This window comes from Alternaria dauci, chromosome 5 (genome assembly GCF_042100115.1).
Source record: "Alternaria dauci strain A2016 chromosome 5, whole genome shotgun sequence".
Taxonomy (NCBI): domain Eukaryota; kingdom Fungi; phylum Ascomycota; class Dothideomycetes; order Pleosporales; family Pleosporaceae; genus Alternaria; species Alternaria dauci.
The window spans coordinates 534,868-559,473 of NC_091276.1; the positions used below are offsets into that span (position 1 = coordinate 534,868).

At 54.9% G+C, this 24,606-nt stretch overlaps 8 protein-coding genes across 8 annotated transcripts; 2 read left to right on the forward strand and 6 right to left on the reverse strand.

Moving 5' to 3' along the window:
* Positions 1-920: 920 nt before the first annotated feature.
* On the reverse strand, positions 921-3,613 carry ACET3X_005713 (uncharacterized protein; the record flags this gene model as incomplete). Its single annotated transcript, XM_069452585.1, has 2 exons — positions 921-1,660; positions 1,708-3,613. 2 exons carry the CDS (start codon positions 3,611-3,613, stop codon positions 921-923), a joined length of 2,646 nt encoding a protein of 881 aa, XP_069306073.1.
* Positions 3,614-4,354: 741 nt separating this feature from the next.
* Positions 4,355-5,599, forward strand: ACET3X_005714 (uncharacterized protein; the record flags this gene model as incomplete). The annotated part of the gene is made up of 4 exons (XM_069452586.1): positions 4,355-4,493; positions 4,545-4,744; positions 4,791-5,097; positions 5,148-5,599. The coding sequence occupies 4 exons, from the start codon at positions 4,355-4,357 to the stop codon at positions 5,597-5,599; spliced, it is 1,098 nt and encodes a 365-aa protein (XP_069306074.1).
* Positions 5,600-6,322: 723 nt separating this feature from the next.
* Positions 6,323-9,580, forward strand: ACET3X_005715 (uncharacterized protein). The gene is made up of 5 exons (XM_069452587.1): positions 6,323-6,465; positions 6,546-7,313; positions 7,360-7,801; positions 7,859-8,577; positions 8,632-9,580. Exons 2-5 carry the CDS (start codon positions 6,763-6,765, stop codon positions 9,245-9,247), a joined length of 2,328 nt encoding a protein of 775 aa, XP_069306075.1. The 5' UTR covers positions 6,323-6,465; positions 6,546-6,762; the 3' UTR covers positions 9,248-9,580.
* Positions 9,581-10,116: 536 nt separating this feature from the next.
* ACET3X_005716 (uncharacterized protein) lies at positions 10,117-11,345 on the reverse strand (the record flags this gene model as incomplete). The annotated part of the gene is made up of 3 exons (XM_069452588.1): positions 10,117-10,121; positions 10,172-11,004; positions 11,053-11,345. The coding sequence occupies 3 exons, from the start codon at positions 11,343-11,345 to the stop codon at positions 10,117-10,119; spliced, it is 1,131 nt and encodes a 376-aa protein (XP_069306076.1).
* A 454-nt stretch (positions 11,346-11,799) lies between these two features.
* ACET3X_005717 (uncharacterized protein) lies at positions 11,800-12,294 on the reverse strand (the record flags this gene model as incomplete). Its single annotated transcript, XM_069452589.1, has 1 exon — positions 11,800-12,294. The coding sequence occupies one exon, from the start codon at positions 12,292-12,294 to the stop codon at positions 11,800-11,802; it is 495 nt and encodes a 164-aa protein (XP_069306077.1).
* A 4,658-nt stretch (positions 12,295-16,952) lies between these two features.
* ACET3X_005718 (uncharacterized protein) lies at positions 16,953-17,742 on the reverse strand (the record flags this gene model as incomplete). The annotated part of the gene is made up of 3 exons (XM_069452591.1): positions 16,953-16,967; positions 17,022-17,498; positions 17,554-17,742. The coding sequence occupies 3 exons, from the start codon at positions 17,740-17,742 to the stop codon at positions 16,953-16,955; spliced, it is 681 nt and encodes a 226-aa protein (XP_069306078.1).
* A 511-nt stretch (positions 17,743-18,253) lies between these two features.
* ACET3X_005719 (uncharacterized protein) lies at positions 18,254-19,219 on the reverse strand (the record flags this gene model as incomplete). The annotated part of the gene is made up of 2 exons (XM_069452592.1): positions 18,254-18,850; positions 18,923-19,219. The coding sequence occupies 2 exons, from the start codon at positions 19,217-19,219 to the stop codon at positions 18,254-18,256; spliced, it is 894 nt and encodes a 297-aa protein (XP_069306079.1).
* A 481-nt stretch (positions 19,220-19,700) lies between these two features.
* Positions 19,701-24,107, reverse strand: ACET3X_005720 (uncharacterized protein). Its single transcript, XM_069452593.1, has 3 exons — positions 23,754-24,107; positions 20,700-23,659; positions 19,701-20,654 (listed from the first exon to the last, which is right to left on the reverse strand). Exons 2-3 carry the CDS (start codon positions 22,812-22,814, stop codon positions 19,977-19,979), a joined length of 2,793 nt encoding a protein of 930 aa, XP_069306080.1. The 5' UTR covers positions 22,815-23,659; positions 23,754-24,107; the 3' UTR covers positions 19,701-19,976.
* Between the last annotated feature and the right edge of the window lie 499 nt (positions 24,108-24,606).

Genomic DNA, 24,606 nt, shown 5'->3' on the forward strand with positions numbered 1-24,606 from the left:
TTGGTGCGCTGGCACGATGCTGAAACATGCACGGGTGAGTGTCTCTCCAAGGACGGGTCCTCGCAGCATGTTTCGCGGCAGCAGGTGGTGGCTTACGACAACTGTACCAGAGCGAGCCCTGTCAAGTGGTGCGATCCGCGGAGCGCTGATTCAAGAGGGAAATGCAAGGGTCTGCTCGACCGATCGAAAGGACTGCCCACACATGCAGTGCAACCGGCGTTTCTAAGACATCCACCTGTATCACAATTACCATCTGCCCGTTATCCGACAGCACTGTACCTGCATTCCATTACTGCACACTGTTGTCAATCACCCAAAGAATACACAATACTAATAACGTAAAGATTCATTCATTCGATAGCAGCAAGAATATGGTATTAAATGCTTTCACATGTACAGAAGTCTCAAACCCAAACGCCATAGATCACAAAAAACAAAAGAAATCGTATCGTGCAGCTCTCGTGCTCGACCCTGGCGGAATCTGGTAGCGAGAGACTGTGTGGGTTGGGGTACTGTGGATGATAAAGGAAATCGTATCGTGGTAGTCATGTCCGAGCAGTGAAGCTCCATCTGTAAAGGTATTTCGCGTTCGTTTGTATGTGTGCCAGTATCAAAGCTTTTTTCGTGTATAGGAAGCAGTTTGCTTTTCGTAAGAGTCGTAAATGCGTGTTCGTAACATAAGAGTGAGGCGGTAGTTATCCAAAACTACGCCCATCATAACACTCTGGGGTATGGGGGATATCTCAAAAAGAAGACATTCCAGGGCACCTTCATCATTAACTTTTGTGCGTGTGGAACATAGTCCAACAACAAAGCTGTGCCCAAGGACCAAATCTGATCTGCGATGCATGCAATCATTAAGTCGTGAGTGTGGGTATGTGTGTGTGTGAGTGCACATAATAGTACAAGTGTCGTGGTCGTTAAAATGCCGGGGGTCCATTGTGAGCACTGGCAGCGGCGAAGTCGCGAATCGCCCATCGCCAGCCGCCTCGTTGGGTGCCGTCGTCGCGGAGGCCGCCGACCCAGCCTTCGACTCGTCGTCGCCAGATGGCTTCTTCGTCGCGCTGTCGGCGGATGAAGCCAGGTCCGACATCAAACTCCTCGCCCACAAAGGTTGGGTCATCGGGGTTTGGTGTGCCGGCGCCACCCATGCCATTGCCGCCAGCGACGCTCTCGTTATCCTTGAGGTCGTCGAGGCCGGCAAATGGGTCCTCTTCTTCGTCCACTTCCGAGGGTGATCCCATATCGTTTGTTGGCCGAGGTGCCTTGAGCCAAGTCATCTTGACAGGGTCAAATACCATGCGGCCCTCGTACTGGACATTACGTGGTACAGAAATTTGAGAGATCAAAGCAGGACGTGGCGGGGAAGGCACTGGCTCAGGTGCTGGCGGCTGGACCAACTTGGCTGTGCGCGACGAAAAGCTTCTGTATCCTTGGTTGGTTTGGTTGGCATGGATGGACGACAGTGCAATGTGTGAGATGGACTGGGAGCGGTCGTGGCCGCGGCTCATCTGGTTTCCCGGCGGGGCAAAGGTAGGCGTGCTCGTTGTGGTGAGGGCGAGAGTTGTAGTGGAAGTATTAGGGTGTGAGAAGGAAACAAGCGCTTCCTCGTTTCCTTCCCAACGTTGCAGAGTTGGATTGTAAATCATACCTTTTTCGTCTACGCAATGGTCAGTGGGAGATGAAAGGAGTGGATGGGTGTTGTACTTTGTGTATAAGGCTGCGTCATCTGCCTGATCAACTGCGGCTTCTGTCCCGACCCTTTCTTCCTGTGAGCAGATGGACTGGTATGAGGACTACGAGCGGCCACTTGGGCGGCCCAGCTAACGGGCCTAGTGGAAACAGGGGCGGCTTCTGCTCGCGACCTCGTACCTGCCAGACGCTGCTCACGTGCATTCCTGCTTGCCGCCGTGTCACGAGCAAAGCGAGGAGTGTGGTCCATCTTGGGGGGACTTCGCGGAGTCTGGGGCATGGGGGTTTGCATTCGATCAGGCATCGGCAGACGTGAATTGCTGGGCTGAGTGCGCAGCGACTTGTTGCTTGCGACATTGCGCGGCACCTTTTCAAACTGCTTCTCCTTGGAAGCCGAGGTAGGCAAGTCATCGAACAGGTCGAGCTCATGGCCGTCACCAAAGTTGCGCTTGCGCTGGGGCTGTGTCAGCTTCTTCGGGGCCGGGTGACGTGCAAGGGCGGATGGGGCCAGGTCACGTCTCACCGAAGCACGACTCGGTGTCTCGTTGTTGCCACCGCCCGACAGGCGTGAGTAGGTTCGCATCGAGGGAGACTGGGGGCGGCGAGGGTCCGAGTCGCGACGGAGGTGGGCTTGCGACGAGCTCTTTGACATGACGTGGTGCGACTGGGACGATGTTCCGCCGGCAGGGAGGAATGGCATGCGTGGTTGCTGGCTCTGGCTGAGGTTGCGGAGGACAGGAGCGGAACGTTTTGCGCGGAGCAGCTGGGCGCTGGTAGTCGTGGGCATGGTGCGAGTCGAATTATTCGACGTGGAGGCTCCACTTTCGTAGACAGGGGTCAGTCTGGTACGGCTGGCGATGGAAGGCAGGGGCCTGGGTATCCTCGAGGTAGTGGGCCTGTCGGTAAAGGTAATGGTCGTTGCGGGACGAGCAGCGTGTGGGGCGGTCGTCTTGGTGGCCGGCTTTTTCACGACAATGTTTTTGTTCAGGGTTAGCTTCTGGCGGTCCAGGATCTCGCCGTTGCCAAAGTCGAAGCCATCTTCAAAGTCCTCCTCTTCGACGGCGGGTTTCCTAGGCGATGGTGCTTTGGGGCTGAGGGCCTTGGGGCTGCTAAAGGGCGAAGGGGAGAGTGGTGCAGCGGTGGGCGATTGGGGCGGTTCCTGCATGGGGGCCGAGGTGGGCGACATGGGCGCGGCTGGCTGCTCGCGCAATGGCAGAGGGGGAAGGAGCGAGGGCTCGAGTGATGGCGGTTGCTCGGCCTTCTTGAGCTTCTCCAGACGCGCACCAAAGTCCATGGCCTCGGTGGGGAGCACGAGGCCGCCGAGGTCGTCTTCCTCGCTCTCCATGGTCATGATGCTGCCCAGGCTGGGGCTCATGGCCGAGATGGACGAGCTGCGTGCGCCACGAGTGCCCTGTCGCGTGCCGGCGAAGCGAATGCCCAGCGAGCCCTCGCCCCAGTCGAGATCATCGTCCTGCTCTTCCACGGGCGAGCGTGGCTTGGGCGTCTTGAGCTTCAGGCCCTCGTTTGCGTTGGTGGGGAGCTCCAAGTCGTTCCCCCAGTCCTCGTCGACCTCGATCTTCTTGGTCGACTTCTTCTTGCCCAGCCGCTTGATGGATCCGCCTAGGAGTGCCGACGCCGGCACGCTCGTGGGAATGGGAATGCCGGCCTGTTTCGCGGCCGTCTTGATGGCGGACGTGTTGGTGGCCTGGTCGTCTGGCGTGATGAGGAACTGCCAGTCGTCCTGGGATTCTGTTTCGGAGCGCACGCTCATGCGCGAGGATAGCGAGTGTACGGTCGAGTTCTTGAATAGGAGCCCGTCGGAGCGGTCGTCAAAGTCGCCGTCGTCCCATGTTTCCATCTGGGTGGCCTGCGACGTAATGGAGGCGATGCGCGCCGCAAAGGAGCGGTTGTTGGCCGCCATGCTCGGTGGAGCGCGATTGTGGCAGGCTCGCGGTGTGAGGTGGGTGTGTGCAGGATCTTCGCGAGAGGTACTGAGGTGGTTGGGCTGTGGGCCTTGGAGGGTCGCTCTTGCACCGCTTGCAGCTTCCTGCAGGGCTACGCGAGCTGGAAGGCGGTAAGTCGCCAGAGGAAGGCCCGCAACGTGGCCCGCACGCTACGACACGCGTGCCGATAAGAATAACAGACCCCACACCCCTGCAGGCACGGCAACACGATGACGGCGGTGATGTGTGTCTTACAGTACGTGACGGGAGGGTGCTGTATGTACAGTATGCAGGAGCAGCGTGTGCAATTGAGTCTGCATCCCCGCACCAGGGGCGCGCTGGTTGCCTATATAGTTGGACACACGGTACTGTCCGTATTTGTTTCTGCGCGAGCTAGGTGGCTGCTCTGAGGGACTGGCGCTGATCGGCTGCGAATCGCGTCCCGGGCGGATGCCTGGACAACAAACACTAACCCTTCATGCTGGCGGGTGCTGCCTGCCACTACGTCGGCCCTACGCGTCGGCCCTTTGCCCTCCACCACGCGACGCTGCAAGTATAACCCTCGCGTGCTGTCGCAGGTAGACGTGGTGCAAGTTACGCTTTCAATAGTTCCCTCTGCCACTTGAAACGCCCGGTGCCCTCTCCTAGCACAACACCTCGAAACCTTGGAGCTCGGCTCACCTCCGCAGCCCGTTCCACTAGTGCAGGTACAGCGATCAATGTCTGCCCGCAGCATCGTGCCTGTCGAGCCTGCCAACGGCGGAGACACTGTCGTCATCGAGGTCCTGCACGAGGGCAGCCATCCTCTCGATGTGCGGCTCGTCGGCTGCGAGGGCGAGACCCCATATGTGACCTCGAGTAAGACTGTATCCACAGCCTGTCTGTGGTTCGCCATCTAACACGGCCCAGTCAAGCACCGCAATCTCGGAGCTTTTAAACACAAATTCAAGGGCAGCGACCGTGAGTGGGCCGCCATCGTGTCTCATTTTCTGCTCCAGCAACAGCCCGAACTCGGCGAGGCCGACATTCTGCACGGCGTGCGCATGGTCTACACCCTGCAGAACAAGAGTCTTGCGCTTTCTTTTCGCAGGGACGTTCAGAACATCAAGGTGGACAGCCATCGCGATCCCTTGGGAATCCAGCTCATGTGTACAGGTCACCCTGGGTGAAATCGTCCTACCAGAAGACGATGAGTTTGAGTTCAACCCGTTTGAATGGGCGCAGGTGTCGGCCGTGGCGCACGCCCAAACGTTGAAGCAAATGGTCGATCTGGAAGCCCAAGTCAAGAGCAAGCAGCAGACCATCGCCAAACTCAATGCGCAGCTGGATGATTTCATCAGGGCCAAGGATGAGACGGAGACAGCCATGCTCCAGCAATTCATGCAGCTGCTCAACGAGAAGAAGCGGAAGATCCGGGATCAGAGTCGTCTGCTAGCTGGCGCAAAGGTCGACAAGCCAACGGGTCGGTCGTCCATGACCCTGTGTGACGTTCACTATATTGACACTGTCTAGCGGTCGCCGTACAGTCCTCCAGAGCAAACACCAAAACTGCAGACACCAAGACGCGAAAAGCAGGCGCGTCACGAACATCCAAGCGCAAAGCACCCGCACGAGCAGCGGAGCCAGACGAAGTGCCAGAGTCCGACAGTGACCAGATGGAGATTGACCAGGCCAAGGCCGAAGAACAGTCCAACGATGAAATGCCCGAGCCCATGACCCCAGAGCAGTCTGACAACGAAACGGATGTGGAGGATGGCTCTGCGCCAACTGCAACGGAGAAATCATCTCAAACGCTCGGATCAGGTTCAGTCGCACAGAGTTCGACAAGTGAAGCCACCGAGAGCAGGGGTGTGCCACCACCGAGAGCACTTCCCTTTGCAAAGAGGCCGGGAATGCCAACACGAAAGAGGGATGTAACAGCGGCCGACGACGATGATGACGAGACGGACGACGAGGAGCTGTAAGTTGAAAGCTGACTGTGTTTCATGGTTTAGTACAAGTTTGGTTGAAACCATCTCTACCAAACTTGACCACGACGCCGTCGATCGCCGTGTTTCCTTTTTTACACAATCTCGGGATATACCTGCAGCAACAAACTTTGATCAAATACAATTACTGTGACGCCGTGTTTGGGTGTGAATATCAGACTTTCGCTTCATGAGTTACGGCTGACGCGGTGCTTGCTTCTGCCGCAGTGGTAATGGTGCGAAACAGCCCCTGGATGCAAACTTGCGTATCACAAACCACGACCAAGAGGCGACGTGGAACCTGCCGTAAGAACTAGAGCTAACCTCTGGACCCTATCTGGGTTTGTGCGTGTCCAGGTGGTAACCCGGCTGCTCATATACGTGGTGCGAGGCACATGGGCGGGTGTCGGTTGGCGTTGATGTCATCCCTGTCGATCGCGCGGTACCACAGGGGAGTCCTGAGCAAGCGACCTGCGACGGTGGACAAGAATAAAGGCTTTGGAGTGGATAAGACTCGACGCGGCAGGCGACGATTCTACATGATGCAAAGAAGCAAGTTGCCATTGCCCGCGTTGAACATGTGCAGAACAAAGCGATGTGCAAGTGATGTGGTGCGGGTCGGAGCAAAAGAGCAGCCAATCGACGATGCAAGACTGTCCGACCAGGGCTGAAGCGCGCGGGAGAAGCCTCCCGCCAAGCCATGTCCACCTCGACATGTCGTTGTCCACCGCATCGCTGTCGCAAGCACGAGATTGTCATTTTTGGAGGTCACGCACATCGCCGTCGCATCACCACAGACTCCGTGTGCGAGCGATGTCGGAGTTCAGCCTGTCGGACCAACGGTAGCATCGCGTACTTTTTAGGTGAGTGAGGTGAGCGAGGGACAGCGCCCGATATCCGCGTGCGCGACCATGTGGATCGACTGTACTGAGGACATGCGAAGAGAAAGCGATTGTCGGCCTCGCATTGCCCACGCGCACTCGAATAGACCCCGCCCTCTCGCCGCGTCCACGGCGTCGTCACAACGCATCCCCGCCCGCGCGCCGCTTCTAATGCTCCTCCACCTCCACACGTCGTTGCACTGCACCTACCGTCGTCGGCCCGCGACACCACAAAGACACGCGACCGACGCACCGCCCACCAGCCCGAGGTAACACGCAATGTCCGGCCCCGGCCACCCCGACCCTATCGTGGAAACGACGCGGTCGCTGAAGCGCAAGCACCTCTCCGCCGACGACCAGGCCGAGCTCGACGCCCTCGACAGCATCCTCAAGCGCATAAAGACGGCGGTCCCGCGCACGCCCTACATCCTCTCGACGCCCTCGGTGAACCCGTACCGGTACTACTCACAGCAGCAAGCCAATGCCTGGAAGATAGGCAGGCTGTGGAAGTCGGACGAGGAGCATCTGCAGTACAGAACCTACCTGTACCGCGAGCCGTGCCAGGACTGCTTCGAGCTGCAGGCGGGAGAGGACGACGAGCCCGAGCCCGAGCCCACGCGCTCCCAGCCCGCAAACGGCCAGCCGGGGAAGAAGAAACCGAACCTCTCGGCCTTCAAGGTCAAGCCAGCAAACGGCCCCAATCCGCCCAGCGTCAAGATAAGCTCACCCAGCCTGGCGCCGGAAAAGGCGTCGACACAGGCGAATGGGGTTAGCAAGTCGGAGAAGCTGTCTGTGCCCGCTCAAAAGGCCGAGTCCAAGTCGCCAAGATCGTGGGTACACCGCTTCACATGCCATTATGTTGCTGACAATGAACAGGACCGCCGGCACCTCACGCGACGAACATCCCGCCAGCAAAGCCAATGGCGATGTCCCGTCGTCGAACCGGCCGCGCGCCCCCTCTGCGCAGAAGAGCGAGACTGCCAGCTCCAAGGGCAAGATCGAGAAGCCGGACCCCTCCAGCGCAACACCACATGGGCTGCCCCCGCTCCTGTCGCCCGTCCACGAACCAATGGGCAATCCCTACGGTCTCCCCAACATCCTCTCCCCCACACTCCCCTCCAACATACAGGCTGAGCTGGACAGGATGGAGGTGCAACGGAAGCGCGCAGACTCGGACGCCTCTGTGTCTTCGTCAGATCGCAAGAGTCAGACGCTGGCCGTGCCGCCCAGTGCATCTCAGCAGTCCAATGGCACGCCCAAGTCTGAGACCCGAGTGCGCTCAGTCTCTATCAACGGCAAATCGCCCAACCCCGAAACAGTCAGTCAAGCCGAACCACCAGACCCTAGTATGCTCGTGAAACTGAAATTCTCAAAGACCAAGGCTCCAGTCGTTGGCCAGATTCTCCGCCTCCCGTCCAAACGAGCAAATGCCGAGAAGAAGGAGCGCAACGAGGCACCCAGGGCTGCTGCGACAGATACACAGCCCAAAGTCACGGAACCGCCTGTCATTAAGAAGAAGCCTGTCCCAAAGGTTGTGGCGCGACGCGCAGAGACTACCACGCCCGCGGCGCCCACACCGAGTGCAGGCGCGAAGCCAGCTCCTGCGAGCACAAAGGTGGCGGAGAAGCGACCACGGCCGGATGAGGATACGACTTTGACGGTACCTCCCACTAAGCGACCCAGGGCAGGCTCAGGGCCCATTACCCCTCTCCAAAATATCTCTCCTCCCGCCCTGCCCTCCAAGTCCAGCACACAGAAGAGCCAGAATCAGTACGCGACGCCTAAGAAGGATATCAAGTCAGTCAACATGTTACGAAGCCAGTCTTCCGAAAGCAACAACAACGACACAACGCCCGGCCGGTCGGGCGCCACTCCAGCGGGCGCAAAGCTGGAGCACAAGGCTGGTCCTACGTCTGCCCCTCTCAACACCAAGAAGCAGGCGGACATTTCGCTCCTGGGACAGACGTCTGCTCGGCTGAACCAGATGGGTAGAGCCCTCAAGCACGAAGCAACCAAGATTCTCACCACAGGCGGCAGCAAGATTTCCAAGCAGGACGAGAAGAGAGCTGCCGTGACAAATCTCGAGTGTATCCTGTACGTCATGACCCTCTTGGCTTTTTTGTCAGTAAAGCATGCTAACCAGACCAGTGCCTACATGGCCGCCTACTCGGCCCAAGACCTCTCGCTCAACCTCCGCGGTCGCGCAGGAGAAGTAGAACAAACCTGGAAAACGCTCCTCCCCCTCTGTCTCTCCTACAGCCGCTGCACAAAGGACCACCAACACCTCGACGGCCTGCGCTCATACCTCAGCTCCACCATCGCCGCCGCAATCTGCACCCACGTTTCCCAACGCTACCAGAACCCAAAGCCAGCCGTCGTATCCCACGACTCGCCTCAGGACGCGACCAACACCGCAGACGCTACGCGCCAGCACAACAACTCGCTCGCAGAAAACTTTGCGCTTCTAGCTGATCACACGATGAAGATGCATCGGCACTACCAGGACGCGCGCATCGCGCTGCCCCTCGATGACTTGCAGACCTTGTACAAGAAGACGTATGCTGCGAGAGAAACGAACGCGCGTCTTGCCCGCGAACCAGAAAAGATTAGCGGCGCGCGCATGTCTGGGCCCTACTTCTTGCCGCTCGCGACGGATACGACGCCCATCCAGGCTGTGCGGTTTGGGCTGAGGTTTCTGAGCGAGTATTGTGAGAGGGAGGGGTTGGAGTATCGGTTTAGGGTTAATTTGGAGAGGCCGGAGTAGATCCACCGTGTTTACACATGTACACGTTGATGTTTTGTTAAGAGGCGTTTTTGTCAATTCTCTGATTGTCTGTCTAACCTAGCGGGTGGGTGGGATTCTTTTCATCTTCTCTCCCTGTTTTGGAACATCTCTGATACCCCCACGAGGTTTGGCCTGGGCTGGACTTGTTCTTTTTTCTTCTTTTTGCAGCAGGTCCAGTACCATTCCGGCTTCTTTCTTGTTTGTTGGGTTTGATCCATAGATAGTAGTAGTAGGGTTGGGATGGAGTTGGGATTCGAGTTTGGGCGAAACACAAAAAGAGAGAGAGAGAACAGAACATGGAATGAAATGAGGAAAATGAGAGACAAGAAATTCAAAAAAAGTTCAATCCGATGGGTTTGGTCACGGACGAATAAGTGATGTTTGAATTGTATTTCATCTTTGAATTCATGTCGTAAACTCTTCGTTGCACTTGATTACCTCCAAACAATCCTTCGAGCACCAAACGCCATTAAACATACCAACAACCAAGAAATCAAGACAAAAACACCCTCTCCAACCTCTCCAGCAACAAATCCGCATGATGTTTCTGGAAAATGAGCATCGGCCTCAACCTGACCGCCCTCTCTCCACTCCCCCCAATATTAACCCCCTCACCCTTCGCCTTCTTCAACACCTCATCCCTCCTCACACTATCAAACGCAATAAACGTGCCCTGCCCCTTGCCCCTCAAATTCTGAATCTCATCCGGAAACCTCTCACTCAACCTCTGCAACCCCGAGAACAAATACTCCCCCACCACCGCCGTACTATTCACCAAATCCAACCTCTTAATCTCCTGAATAATCGACCTAAAAAGGATCGCGCGCGCGGGGTCCCCCATCCACGTATTAAACTGGCGATACGGTTTATTTGGCCTTAGCTCATCGTTGCCAAAGTAATAACCCGCCGTCTGCGCCTTTTTCGAAAACGTAACCATATCCGGTGGCGAGCTGAGGCCCCAGTGTTCGTGGGCCCAGAATTTTCCCGTGGCGCCGACGCCGGTTTGGACTTCGTCGACGATGAGGAGGACGTTGTGTTTCTTTGTGATGTCGCGGAGGCCGCGGAAGAAAGCTGGTGTTGCGTGGTTGTCGCCGCCTTCGGATTGGATGGGTTCGATTACCGCGGCGGCGGGCGGGTGATGGAAAGTAGTAATGATGTGTTCAGTCTCATCCAAACATCTCTGTTCCTCAGCAGCGTTTTCAGCCTCGTGTTCGTGCAGCGGGTACTTGAGCACGGGAAAGGGGGCCTGTGGCCAGTCGAAAGCGGGGATGTCGAGCTTGTGGATGGGCTTGGAGCGTGTGGTTGACAAGCTGCCGAACAGACGGCCGTGGAAGCCCGTCTTGAAGGACAGAATGGACATGTCTGGCGCGCCGGGCGCTTTGTTGTTCATGGACGAGTCAATGTCTTCTTGGGAAAAGTCGGCAGAGGCGCCGCCGCGCTGTTGCTGGCGCCGCCACATGAAGGCGGCTTTGTAGGCGAGTTCGTTTGCGTCGGAGCCGGCTTGGGCGGTGAAGACTTGGTTGAGGCCTTTGGGGGCGACGGAGAGGATGCCGCTTTCGAGGATGTCGGCCCAGTCGTGCTGGGGGAAGTTTCCGAGGGCGGGGCGATTGATGATGGCAGAGGCCATTTCGGGGGACGTGGCTGCGAGGAGGAGAGAAGGGTTGTTGTAGCCCACGGGGATGGAGGCAATTTGAGCGTATACATCGAGGAGGACGTTGCCGTCGAGGTCTGCGATGCTGGGTCGTGTTAGTCTTATGTCGTCTCTGGAAGCATCTCAATCATACTAGTTGCCATAGCTCTGCGAGTAGTCGGCCATCATGTTCAAGCTCCTCGTGTCGAACACCTTGCTCAGTCTCTCAATGGCCTTTTTGCTCTCTGGGCCGGGAATGGCCGTCTTGACGATTGGCTGTCGGGGCTCATCTGGGAAGAAGGAATGCTCTCCGCTGTCTGCAACGGCCGCTGCTGCTGCCGACGCATATCGTCTCTGCGGCGCAATTGGTGCCTTTGAGGCTACACGAGCATTTGTGCGGAGAATTGGGGCTCGAAGGCGTCCGGCATTGCGGACGAGCGATGCCATCGTGGTCGCTGCCAGTGATGTTGTGGAATGAGGAAGTTCGGTGAAGGGTGTGATGCTGCGGGGAGCTCGAAGCTCAAATGCGGGGAGACGCGACGCGTAGAGTAGCTGCTCACAACAAATAAGAAGACGGAAGAAGGCAAAGAGCACAGTTAAGAAATAAACTACCAAGACTTGGAGAGTTTCGACAGATTGCTACGTGTAAGAGCGATATCGCATCTTATATTATTCCAGCGCCGTTTATCTAACACCCCGATACAGCTGATAGCTCCCCATCACCAACCGGCCCTAACCCGTTGCTATCCCCGCAAAAGCTTGTCCAAGCGAGCTCCCCCAACGCTGGACCCACATTGGACCCTTGCCTAAACCAACTCCAGTCGTCAGAAATTGGCAATGTGATCCGCCACACGCCGCAGACGCCATGCACGCCAGCGGCCTCCTCCTCAACACCCAGACATCAAGGTGGGCCCTCGTTTCCGGAACCGTTGCCTTGCTCCTCCCTCTTTCGCCTCTCGAATGCGTCCGTCGAGGCAGGTTTGTAGAGATCACCAGGGTCGTACGCTGGACACGCCTCGAGCTTGCAGCCGAGCAGCCCTCTGATTGTGATAATCGCGTCCCTTTTGCCCTGCTCCTCCGAGATATCGATTCTTCCTAGCTTCTGCGTCCAGGTAATGCCTTTGATCTTCCCTCCGGTATCGCCGTCGCCGTCGTTCTTCTCTAGTTCCAGTATGTACACTTTGTTGCCTGTCCAGCTCCGGGCAAAGTGGACGAGGATAGTCTTGTCGTGGGTCCTCTCTTCGCTCCACACATTCCATCTTTCGTCCATGTTCCGACTTTCGACACCGGCTATGAGCTTCGCAAAGTCGGCTTCGCTGATGCTCACGTCCCAGGGCGCGCTAGCAGGCTCAATCATGGTGCAGCCATCTTTCCATTCCTGAAGTATGTGCACCATTGTATTTTAGGGTCTTTCTCTATCGCTGGAGGCTGTACGAAGGTAGGGTTCTGCTTTGAAGATGAGATTGGCAACGGAAGACGTTTCCAGTGACTTATCTTGTTGTTTGCAACAAGGCAGTCAACTCTAGGCAACAACAGCTAGGTATGCATACGCATATCGAAACTGGGTGCCTACTGATCCTTGATCATAACCTGGTCGACAGCCTTGCAGATCAGTCGTGGATCACTGCGCACACCAGGGCCTGCGTGGCGCAGCTGCGTTGGTCCCAAAATACCCATCGTCGCTATTGGCCGGCAATCATCCATGACAGGATTTATGTCAGCATGGAGACGCAGTGTTATGTTCTTCCCACCTGGAATAAAATTGCGTATATGCCCATGCAGCCTCCTCTCAGCTTGGGGGCCTGGAGAAAATACGCCTAACGACTTTATGAAAGAACCATGTTACTTGTGCGTCATACGGGGTAGCTCGTATCGCATATCTGTTCTTGCTGGATCTGTTTGCACCTCATGAGCTTCCTGGTTATCAGGTCCATATCTTGCAATGTCATGCCCAGGAGCTTCATAAATTTTAGCAGCCGTTGCGTTTCCGTCTCCGATCTCATGATCTGGGTTACTTGCGATGCTGTTCTCACTGGTTATTTGGTTCCCTCTTTTTCTTTTTGTGTGAACAAAACCAACGATCAGTAGTGCGATGACAGCCGCTGGTATACTAACAACTAATCCAATTTTCGTACCTGTCGAAAGACTGCTGGGCGGCGCCAAAGAAACCCCGACTCTGTTGGTTGTGTTTGTAGGAAATGCTAATGTTGATCCTGTTTCCCCAGAAACTTGACCCGATGATGTAGTCGTAGCGTTCGCCAATTCTGCCATGTCTATTGCCTGCCACATGGTGGGTATGCTATCGCCGACGACAAACCAATCCGAGGTTTGTGTACTTATGCTCAAAGCGCTGGAGCTGAATGCATCATTGTACACGGCCATTGTAAGTACCTGGTTCTTTTCAATCCGCGATGAGCAGAATCGACCGACGGAAGAATACGAGTATCCACTGGAGACTGATCAGAGCTTCAACATCGCCAAGCAGAGTATCGAACACTTACGAGGGGCAGCACACAGCCGCGGAAGTATCAAATCCAAGAGCTAGCGCCGCGGGCGATGGACGGATGGGTACGGCAGTCGAGAAACAGTACGCAGTCGTCCAGTCGGTGGGACATATCGCCGGGCTATCTTGGTTTCATCAGTCGCATAACATCTAAGCTACGGGAGTATTTCTCGCACAATAATATGCATCCCAGCCTTGAGTTGGCGCCGGTACTGGTGCTCCAGTTGGGCCCGAGGCTCTGGGGTAACACTCCTGGTCAAAGTCGAGGCCCAAGTGTCCGACGAATAGTACACCAGAGGCAGAAGTGATGGTCTTGGTGCATGTGGCTGGAGCTATGAACAAGGTAACGATGAAACCGCGATTGAATTCACTGATGGACCATTGGTCGGTTATGAGTGTTACCGAGGGTGTCGAAGCCATGGTTTTGTCTCATGCAGAGAACCGCCGGAGAGAGAAGAGACAAGCAGGCGACGTAGGTTAGGAAAGGATATGGCGGTTGTGTCTGACTGCACACCTACCAGTCCCTTGGATATCAAATGCGATGTATTTGACGCTCAGGGAAAGCCATAATGGTAGTAGCTAGAGTCTCGTGCGATCTGCATGGTGAGAACCGTCTGCGCTGCTTTAGCTTATCCTTAAACAGCCTCTGCTTCTTGGACTTACTCTTTCTTCCCATCATATCATCGAGACACATATCTAGCGCTGAACTGTCAATAACGTTCTGATAAAGACTAAAGTTCTCCGTGATGTAAGTATTCAAGGCCAAACCCCATTCGTCATGACTATCTGTATTTGAGTCGTCGCAAGAGTGAAAACGCCATGACGCGCCTGCATGCATGCACAACCCCGCCTCAACCTTTGCGACGATAAAGACACTTTCACTTTCTTTCCTTCTTTCTTTTTCAGGTTCTCGGGATGTCTGTGCTACACAAACCTGAACAATGTCGCCGTTGGGCTTTGCACTCGCCGAGTCTACGGTCGTACAATATTCGTAGTATTCTGACCTCAACTGCGATAGGATATTTGCTCTTCGTCCAGCAATATTGGTACTATGGTCAGACCTTGGGCGTTCAAAAGATACCAGCAGTCTTTGTTGACGTACTGCAGAATGCTCGTGTCTGGGAGCAGGGTTGGGCGTGCAGATTCGTCGATAATCCAGATTCCAACGGAGAGGATACGGAGCCCACTAAAGAGTTAGTTGCATGAAAAATATACTTGCTTGTCTGCGATGCTGATATTGATAGATACCACTCACAGTAGACCTCCCAGGAGACCGAAAAAGCGACTTTACACTCTTGTGGATAGATACCACTGCAATGTAGAAAGAATTTTCAACGAGTTTACATCATCCCTTCTGTCTTGTTTCGACGAAAGAGGTTATCCAGTCATTTGAGAGATACATTGCTGCACACATTGACGCAACCAGTGCGACCGTTGTTGAAGCCCTTCCATTCATCAAGGTCCTTTATTGATCGTATTTGGTAGACACTGATAGGTACCTAGGTATGGAAGAGGACGAGGATCCACCGGTCAAGATGTTCAATGTACCTACCTAGGTAGGTAGGGATGATGGAAGAAAGGGTCGTTTCGAGAAATAGTGTCGGAATCGTGCTTAGCAGACAGGAAGTGTCTGTCTCAAAGCTATCTAGGTACTCTTTCCAAAGCCACTACGACCTAGCGTTGTCTTGTTAACAACGGTGTCATAACAACTGCTAATATCTGTTCAATTCGTGGTGTTGGGTACAGGGATACAGTCAGCACGCAAGGCTGAAACCGCCACGGCGCGTAATGGCTACACCGCCTCGCATAGCCTCGCATAGCCTTGTGCGACAACAACCATGTATCTGCCTAAATCATCTATAGAGCCATCAGAACCTCAATCGCCACTTCTTTGACAACTCTGTTACACCATCGAGAGAACGTCGAACTCAACCTCAGCCCTACCGCAACATGCGAAGTGGCAAAAAACGCGTCACATCACGCGTTGAGTCGCCAAAAACATTTGTACGAAGGTCATCTGAACGATTATCGAAGCGGCGGAAAATTGCTTCGGGAAATTGTAACACGACAACAAAGCCCAAGACCCGCACGATGCGACGCAATGAACGGAAAAAGACAGCTGTTCCGGATTCGTCTCAACGAATGTCGAAACATCTAGCGGCGTCCCGTAAACGTCGTGAGCCTCCAGAAGAGCCAGAGGTCTACAAACACCAGCCACTGGATACTCACGTCGACGAGATACGTTTACTCAAGCTTCGTCGCGACAACGAGGGCCCTGTACACTGCGAAGTCAAAGTCTTTCGACTCGAGGACGCTCCCCCATACATTGCACTATCTTACCGATGGGGTCCACCATCGCCCGTGCACAATGTTCTCATCGAAGGCAAAGCACTCAAGATCCGGGATATCCTGAACTCGTGTCTACTGGAGCTGCGAGAAGACGTGGACACATGGCTATGGATCGACCAGATCTGTATTGCTCAGACGGATACTTCGGAACGGAATCATCAAGTGGGAATGATGTCGCGTATCTACAGCAGCAGCACCTCCGTTGCGGTCTGGTTAGGCGACATACCTCTAGCATATCCACGCGAAGATGATCGCTTCAATGACCAGGACCTGGATCAAGAATCGATGCTTCTCTTGTTCAAGAACCAGTACTTTACGAGGACGTGGATAATACAAGAGGTAGCGCTTGCTAAGAGGATCAAGCTCCACATCAACGGGCACCGCTGCATCATGCAGAGTACGCTACACGAGATATATGAAAGGAGTGAAGGTACGGACAATTTTATAGGCCCCCTCTACATACATCAGATTTTCTGGTTATTCTATCCAACAAAGATACTTGGATACATGCCGATAGGCAAAATTCTGGAGTGGCACAGCAACAGCGCGTGCCAGGATCCCCGAGACAAGGTTTATGGTTTGATGGCTCTTGTGAGGAAAGAAGACAGGTTGAAAGTGGACTACGGAAAGAGTGTTTCTAGAGTATATTTCGATGCGATTATGAAAGTGGCTGGATGCAAGCATTTTCGTGGTTCTATTACCTTCGTCATCTATAAACTGGGAAGGAATATGGGGATCGACGAGTCTCTGATAAGAGATTTGGAGCTATGGTTGCCGGAGGCTCGCAAAGGAGACGTTTCAGCGGCTTCAAGGATAGCGGGCGACGTACTAGTCGCAATGGACGAGGTGAATGATCGAATCTAAGGTGGCGTGCTAGAAGAAACCTTGAGAGTTCTTGAAACCTTTCATCGAACTTGCGAACAGCTGACTATGGCCGACAAACTACGATAGGGGAGAGTGGTTGGTAAGTAGCACTGTATGGTATAGACAAGATAATTCAAGAAGCGTAGTAGCAGACCGAGAGCACTTTATATAAGATCCGCGAGCTGTTGTCTCTATGTGATATATCGCGTGTCTGGCCACAATAGATAAGCATCAAGCAACAGTATAGAAAACTCTCTGTTTCCAAAGTCGCAAAGCAAAGGCAAAAGGGCAGAGTATCAATATACCCAGCACCCATCCACCAACCCCTCAACACCAGCCTACTTCCCAAGAACCTACACATCACATTAGCCAACCCCATCCCACACGCAGCATCACACGCAACATACCTTATCCACAACCGCCTGCCCCATCATCCCCGCATTCGCTAACCCACTCTCCACCGTCCCACCCACCCTCATAAAATTCACACCCAAAACCTCCAACCCCTTCTCCTCGACCAGCCTCTGCGCATTAAACCCCCACCGGTCCTTCAAATCCTGCATCTCGCCCTGCTTCCCCTGCGCCGCCGCCACCCACTCCTTTTGCATCTCGCGCAGATCCTCGGGCCGGACTTCGATCTTGCTGGGTGCGCGTGCGAGGATGAAGACGTAGCGGTGCGGGCGCGCGTAGAGATAGTTGGGTAGAGGGGCGGGGCGCACGTAAGGTGAGCGCTCGGCGGCGGCGTGGTGAGAGAGTGTGCCGTCGGGGTTGCTGGTGAGGTTTGTGATGAGCCAGTGCCGGACTTGGCCGAAGTAGGTGTCGTTGTTCATGAGAAGGTCCGGGTCGACCATCATGAGGACGAGGTTGTCTAGGGGCTCTGAGGGCTGAATGGTGGGTTAGTGGGGGGTGGTGGGAGGTATGAGAGTTGCTGGTGCGTACTGGAGGGTTGATGAAGACTTTGGGTTCAGGTATCGTGTCGGCGTTTTCCAATTCTTTTCCTGGCGTATCGAGCTTTGCGTTTGGCCATTCTAGTGTTAGGTTGTAGGATAGGTTGACGGTGTCTGGGAGGACATCTGGGATGACCTTGTGCTCGGCGAGAGCCTGCTTTGTTGCTTGTGTGTCCGACATATCGAAGTTACAAGATTTCTTTTGGAAGAGAAGATTTGCCGGAATTCGTTCACCTCAAATACCATTACTTCACCCAGCTATTATACAAACCCGCAGCCGCAAATCCCGGAGAAACTCGTGTATTATGAGCAATTACGCATCATGCATATTCCTTTCGGCAGCGATCCGCTCTCCCCATTACCCAGCCAAGTCATCGCGACCGACGTTGCAAAGCTCTCTTTGGCTAGCGACGCGCATATGCAGGCACGTTGGGTGTCGTAGTCGTACGATTGTCGAGATGACGTTGATATGACACGCACAAGGGCACGCGACGCGAAAGACCTCGGCCACGTGCTAGCCCCAAACTATCATCACCGCTGCTCGAGCACGACACACCTGGGAAATGATGCGGAATATTCGATAGGACATATACTCATGGGGTATTACATCTGCACTCAGCAGAAACTCATCATGTCTTCAACCACAAAATCTACAGCACACCAACTCGCTCTCACGCCATAACCCACGCTGGCTATCGAACATGACCCGGCGCCTCATGTGCTCGTACCTGGTCTCCAGCCAATTCCACAGGTGCCTGTCTAGCCGGAGCTTCGTACCTAGTCGCTTCGTCCATGGGAGCTTCGTGCCTATACACGGCTGCTGGTACTTCGCCTTTGGCCGGCTCGTAGTAGGTTTGCGCCTCCGTCACCTCGTTTTTCTTCTTGTTGTGCGACCGTCTTCCGATGAAGATGCCAACTGCGATCAGCGCGATGACACCCGCAGCAGCACCCACGCCTATCCCGGCCTTTGCGCCTGTCGACAGACCGGCGCTATGGTTATTCTGTGGTATTGCAGAAGGCGCAGGGGTTGAAGTATTCGCGTTTGCATTCGCATTCGAGTTCGAGGAGCTGGGCGTGCTAGACGTGCTGGAAGCGCTGGGCGATACCGACGCACTCGCAGACGTAGGGAGCAACGAACTCGTAATTATCCCGCTAAACGTAGGTTCGACTTTAAACTTCTCGAGATTCGGATCCGTACAGCAATTGGTCGAGTCGCCACAGCACCAGAATTCCGACGTCGGCGTTCCATCGCACGGAGTGACAGTCACGTCGTTTTTGCCTTGCTCTTCCTAAAAAAAACAAAAAGAATCCCATGTCAGCTGTTTTGCTCGCGCACTCTTTATTCTTGGTCTTTTGCATACCCCAGATGAACATAGATTCAGACACCCTCCTGCTTCCCAGTTCTGTAACGTGCACGTCTCTCTGAAATAAAGGCCGTAGTGGGTATCGGTCGGCGCAACGGCCTGACAGATGCCATTTGGCAGACAGGTATCCTCGCCTTCGCCAATTTTGCAGCAGATGTGGCTGAGCGGGTCGGAAGTGTCGTTGGAGCATGGCTGGTACTTGGCAACGGTCTGCAGGCCGCCGTTGCGCCAGTAACAGTTATCTGCAGCGGCCAGTGTGGTCAGGGCGAGCCATAGAACGGTTCGTGGCAGCATCATGTGCCGTCTTTGAGATCGATCAGACAATTGCTGAGGGGGTTTGAGAGGCAAATGCACAAAGGGGAATGAATGCATATAACATGGGTTCATCATTGCCAAGCTCCTCTGTCCTTATAGAGTTGCAGGATTTATGGGGCGGGGCGTTCACCTCATTTCATGCGGCTTGTTGTTGTGTAACGCGAGCGTTGACTGGACCTGTAACCGACCGGGCGAAAGCTGACCTGGAAAAGTTGGGGGCGGAAAGCCCGCGTTCACGGGCTAGGTTGTCGATTCCGCTCCTACATCAGTCCCAAACAGTTACTCGGCCCGATTTTCATAGACCTGCTTGGGATTCCGAACGAATCAAAAAACGTGAATGTTGGAAAGGTACCAGCCCCAAGTACCTATTTCCGGATTCGCAGACATGCTGCGACCCAATCACTGTTGCACAAAGTACACAGAACCAGTCAGATTAAGCCTTGACGCTGCACACAGGATACTCAGAACATAGATGAAAATTTCGCCTAGTTCCCAACACCCAACATAATACATACATATGCCCCGTCGCCTTCTCAGATAATGGCTGTTGGATAAAGCCGCCCCCCACCGCACCGCTTCCCTCTCATCTTTTCCCACCAACGCCATGGTATGCCTTGCATTCGACCCAAATATGCAGCCGAACGTATTGCCTTCAATCGAAGAATTACAAAGAATAAAAAAGTGAAGAGCTTTGAAAACAGAAACTGGATGATTGGCGACCAACTGTCTCGCCATGCTATGAGTGGGAACGGCCGCCGTTGACTGGATGGTGCGTCTGTTGTTGATCGCCGGAGCCGTTGGAGCCGTTTGTAGGTGGCGTTGCAAGCTGCATGGGGCTGCCGTAACCGTCTAATTGAAATGCCATCTTGGTGCCTGCGTTTGCTCTCTCCGTAGAGTCAGAGAACGACATGGTGGACGTGTCGTCCATGGGCGTGAGGCTAGTTTCTTCGACGTCGGTGGTTGCCGGTGGTGGAGGCGGGGGTGGAGGCGCTGATTGCTGGTTTTCAGAGGCTGTTCGGGACCGCTTTGGCGAACCGGACTGTGTCTCTCCATCCCTCTTGCGCTTCAGATCGGCTGTCGAGTCGGTGGGAGAGGCCTCATAAGCATCGCCGGCGGGTCCTGAAGGGGTGTTGGGAGACTCGCTGGCGAGGTCAGACTTCACACCACCCTGGGCGGCCTTCATCTTTTGTCGCTCTTGCTTCTTCTTGACGGCCTTGTCCATGAAACGCTTGACCTCGTCTCTGACCGTCTTCTCGTGGTTGGAACTTATCTTAGCCGTCGGGTCCTTTACACGACCAGACTTGTAGTCGCCTCGCACAAGCTTCTGTGCCACCTCCTTACTGAGTCTTTTGATCTCCTGCTTTTCAAACTTCTTATAGTACTGTTTCGTGACTGCCGTGACGTGCGGTGCAAGCTGTGAGGGTCAGATATGCTTTGCAGGACAATGGGTGATACTCACTGTCGCTTCATACACCTTTTCCTGCTTCTCTAGTGATAAAGTACGCCACTTTTCATGGCCCGAAGCCGGTGGTGTGTCCTCGTTGGAGACTGGCTGTGGGGTGGTAGATGCGGAGGGCCCGGTAGGTGTACTATTCGATGTGATGTTCGCTATGATGTTTTGTAACAACTGCGTCTCATTCCGAGCCTTGTTCTGAGGAGGAGGTGGGGCATCTGCAGGCTGAGTTGGCCGTTGCCACTGTGTGGTGCCAGTCTGGTTGTAGAAATACGTCGAACCGTTCTCGGCTGTGGCCTGGAACCAGCCTTGTGGAAGAGCGTTGAATGGCCTCGGTCGCATGACTGGTCGTGGAGTAGCGAAGAAGCCAGCTGGGCCACGAGGTGCGTTCAATACACGAGGGCCGGACGGGATATTTGCCGCAGATGGACCCTTGGGCGCAATGGTGGAAGGCGATTTCGACCTAGACCTAGAGCGTTCGCGGGCTTTCTCACGCCGTTCATAATGATTCTCGGTCCGGACTGGTGTGCTTGTGTTTGGATCTCTCTTCAGCCGTGGTATTCTGTAGCCGATTTCTAGCTTACTCCATGCCGTCAATAGCTCTTTGGCAGCCTCTTCGACTCGTTCATCTCCGCAGTCTGTCAGCTTGCCTACCTCGTCTTCAATGCCAGAATCTTGAATCTTGTTTCGAGTGATGCGTGGCAGTCTGTGCAGCACGTCCAAGACTTGTAGAACAATGTTGAAGTCATCCCTCCATCTAGCCAAAGTGATTTTGAGGTTCCTGTAGCCGTGGAATTGGACGATGCGCGCGCAAACCTTTTCGTTGTCGGTCTGCATACGGTTGAGAAGCTTGACGGCAATCCACTTTTCTTCGCAGTTGCGCAGAGCTGACACGACCTTGTTTACTGCATCCACGTCGAGCTCGCGTGTCTGCAAATTGCTGATGTATTCTTCGTCGTCTTCGCTTGCCTTCTTCTTGCGGGGCTTCTTGGCGACTGCCGTACCCCAACCATCAACATCGTCGATTCCGAGGGCCGCGATGGTCTCATTGCTGAGGTTTGTCGCATTGTCGGACTGTGTCTTTCCGCCGATGAAGCCACTGCAGTTGGGCTCACCGCAATAGCACGGCTGCGGGTCCGCGCCGTACCGATCGACGTTGTAGTTGAAGACGAGCTCTTCGCCTGCTTTGACGCTGCGCTCGACGAATATGCCCATGCGCAGTTTGTCGCCAACCACCCACTTGTCGACGAAGCAGTTGGGATTGCACGAGTGGTTGCAGAAACGGCCAAGGTTGCCCTTTTTGGTGGCGTCTACAAACTCGCCCTTGGTCAGGGACATGAAGTAGAAGTGCTTGATGCCCTCGTCGTCGTATTGGCCCATGCGGCGGCGGAAGGTGCGCTCGTCGATGACCTCGCCAATGTACTCGAAGACGAACTCGCCAGGAGCCATGTCCTTGTTGGCGCGAAGACCGAAGCCCTTCTTCTCCGTCTTTATGACCGTGACGTCGGCATATTGCTTTCGCTGGAAGCGCATGTTCTGGCATTTCCGACCGCAGCCGCAATCGCCCAGGCACTCCATTTTTGTCGCGCGGTTGATGCAGTCGGAGTCTTCGCCGCAGGCATGGTTGGTCCTGGTTGTGGCGTCGTATTCTTCCTGACAGTCGCATTCGAGGGCCGGGTCGGTGGTGCCGATGGTCTTGTTCGCGTACGTGCATTCTGGGAGGACGACAAAGGTTTCTTTGGCGGCGGCAGTTGAGTCGGGGAGGTCGAGGAATAGCGGCGGCGGGCGTGAGACGATTTTTTGGGACGCGGTGCGCGAGAGCTTGGGAGCCTTGCCGGGCTCCATCTTCAGCGTGATATCGCCGCCTACAATCTCCTCGCGGGCGCCGCCGGGCGATGGGGTATCGGCTTCGTGCTTGGTCATGGGCGACTGGGTTCGTGATCGCGTCTTAAGCCGGGGAGGGATGGCGAGAGGCGTGGGCGCGCGGTCGTCCACCTCGTCCTTTACCTGACTGGCGCCCTTGCCCTCACCTGCACCGTCCGAGGCCCCAGCTTCCAGCTTCATCTCGCGCAGCTCGGGCTCTAGGCGAGCGGTATTTTGATCCGACTCGCTGTCCGACATGTTCGCAAAAGGTCGTGGGGTTGGTGGAAGGTGCTGAAGCAGAGGGTCGAAGATCGCGAGAATCTCAATGAGAGGGACGCTAACGCTCAATGTCCAATATCACACATGCAGAACCAGGAGCCTTTCTACCTCATAGTCTATGCGATGCGCATACACTCAACACCTCCAGCGCACTGCTTTTGAGCTCGGGGTGAATGGCGACAGACAGATAGATAGAGGCAAGAGGTTTGGTCGCCCTGAGTAATGGCTGGGCAAAGTTTTTGGCTTCCCTGGGCACAGGGCGGTGTCGAATGGGGCAGGTTTGCTTTGCGCCTACACCGCACTTGATGCACCAGGCGACAAGGACTCTATGGGGGTGTATATGTTCCTGACGTTGTCGCCGTCGCCATGTACGTGTGTGGGATGGAGCCGTGGATGCAACCAAGCCTTTCGCGAATTCGAGCTCGCTTGTCCGAGCGACGACAGGGCAGGCGGTTCTTTCTAGTCCGCAAGGTGTACGTGTGTATGAGCCTGAACAGGCAGGGTCGATCAGCCGACAGAGTATTCGAGTGGCGGTGCTGCGCGCGACGCGATGCGTTGACTTTGGGATGATACTTTGGAGATGCGAACGAAAACTAGCGTTGCCAGTGGTCCATGGGCCCAGCCTCGGCCTCCGCAATCCATAGATGCAGGGCCCCTCCGGCCATAGCTAGCATTGGCGCACGCAAACATGTCAAATGAATACAGGACAGAGGTAATGATGATGGTATTGTTAGAGAGACACTGGGATAGAGATGCGTAAATCTCGGGTACTACGTCACAGAGCTATTGTTCGTAGAGTGTACTCTTGGCGACTCGTGGACAGCCTAGCAAGTGGTCAGAAGGTAGAAGCTGGTTGATTGTTGTGCGTGACAAACGACTCGGATATCGTCTCAGTCTCCAGGCGGGATTCCCACTTACACGAGCAAGTTTGTCGAACGTCTTTCACGTCAAGCTGCTGAGCCGGCAAGACCGCGTACGCACTGGGAAAGCCCAACGTGTTGCACAGATCCTTACCGCATGGGGAAACTAATCTATCCTCATGTGCAACTGCAATAACAAATGCCATCAAACACCCTGTGCATGTCACTGCAGCCGCGGCTGATGGTGAATGAGTAGTGGGCAATGCATCAGAATAACTTTGCGATCGGCGCGTCATCCGCGACACACCGGGACGTGCAGTCTTCACGGGCCGAGCAAAGCCCCAGGGGACGAGACGTGTTGAAGAAGCAGTATGAGCAGCACGACTCAGGGCAGCGAATGAGGCGACCCCTCATGCAATCGGAGTTGCTCAGGCATCGGGAAATATTGGATGGCTGGTTGTCGGAGCCCGGCTGGCACGTTCCTTTTTTCACAGATTCAGATCGGGCGAGCCTAGCGCGAACCCAATTCCCCGAAAAACGAACGGGTTTCTTTGCGATGCGAACTCGATGAACCGTCGTCTCCGGCGCCGGAACGATCATGTGTGGTGACCTCTGCAGCAGGATGTTCAGCAGCCTCAAGTATCCGAGCCCTAGCGCCAGCGTCATAGACTAAACCCCTCAAGATGGCTGGCGTTCGGCGTGTCGACTACAGCACTGGTGCATGTGCTTGCTCTCGAGTTCCAACTTTTCGAAAGACTATACGGTGGCAGATTCAAACCGAGGCCGCCCGTGGTGCATCTTGAATCTTGGCAAGGCTTCCAATTGGCTTTACTCGAGCGAGCACAGTCCACAAGTACACTAGCGCAGAACTCTGACTGAACGGCTACCTACTCTTCACACGAGAACCCATG

What these genes read in the sequence shown, in the direction of transcription:
- ACET3X_005720 (XM_069452593.1), bottom strand. Translation starts at nt 22,814, where the DNA reads ATGTCGGACAGCGAGTCGGATCAAAATACCGCTCGCCTAGAGCCCGAG. An exon ending in AAAAGGTGTATGAAGCGACA is followed by an intron (nt 20,655 to 20,699) that starts GTGAGTATCACC and finishes TGACCCTCACAG; the next exon opens with CTTGCACCGCACGTCACGGC.
- ACET3X_005715 (XM_069452587.1), top strand. Translation starts at nt 6,763, where the DNA reads ATGTCCGGCCCCGGCCACCCCGACCCTATCGTGGAAACGACGCGGTCG. An exon ending in AATCGCCCAACCCCGAAACA is followed by an intron (nt 7,802 to 7,858) that starts GTCAGTCAAGCC and finishes AAATTCTCAAAG; the next exon opens with ACCAAGGCTCCAGTCGTTGG. An exon ending in ACAAATCTCGAGTGTATCCT is followed by an intron (nt 8,578 to 8,631) that starts GTACGTCATGAC and finishes TAACCAGACCAG; the next exon opens with TGCCTACATGGCCGCCTACT.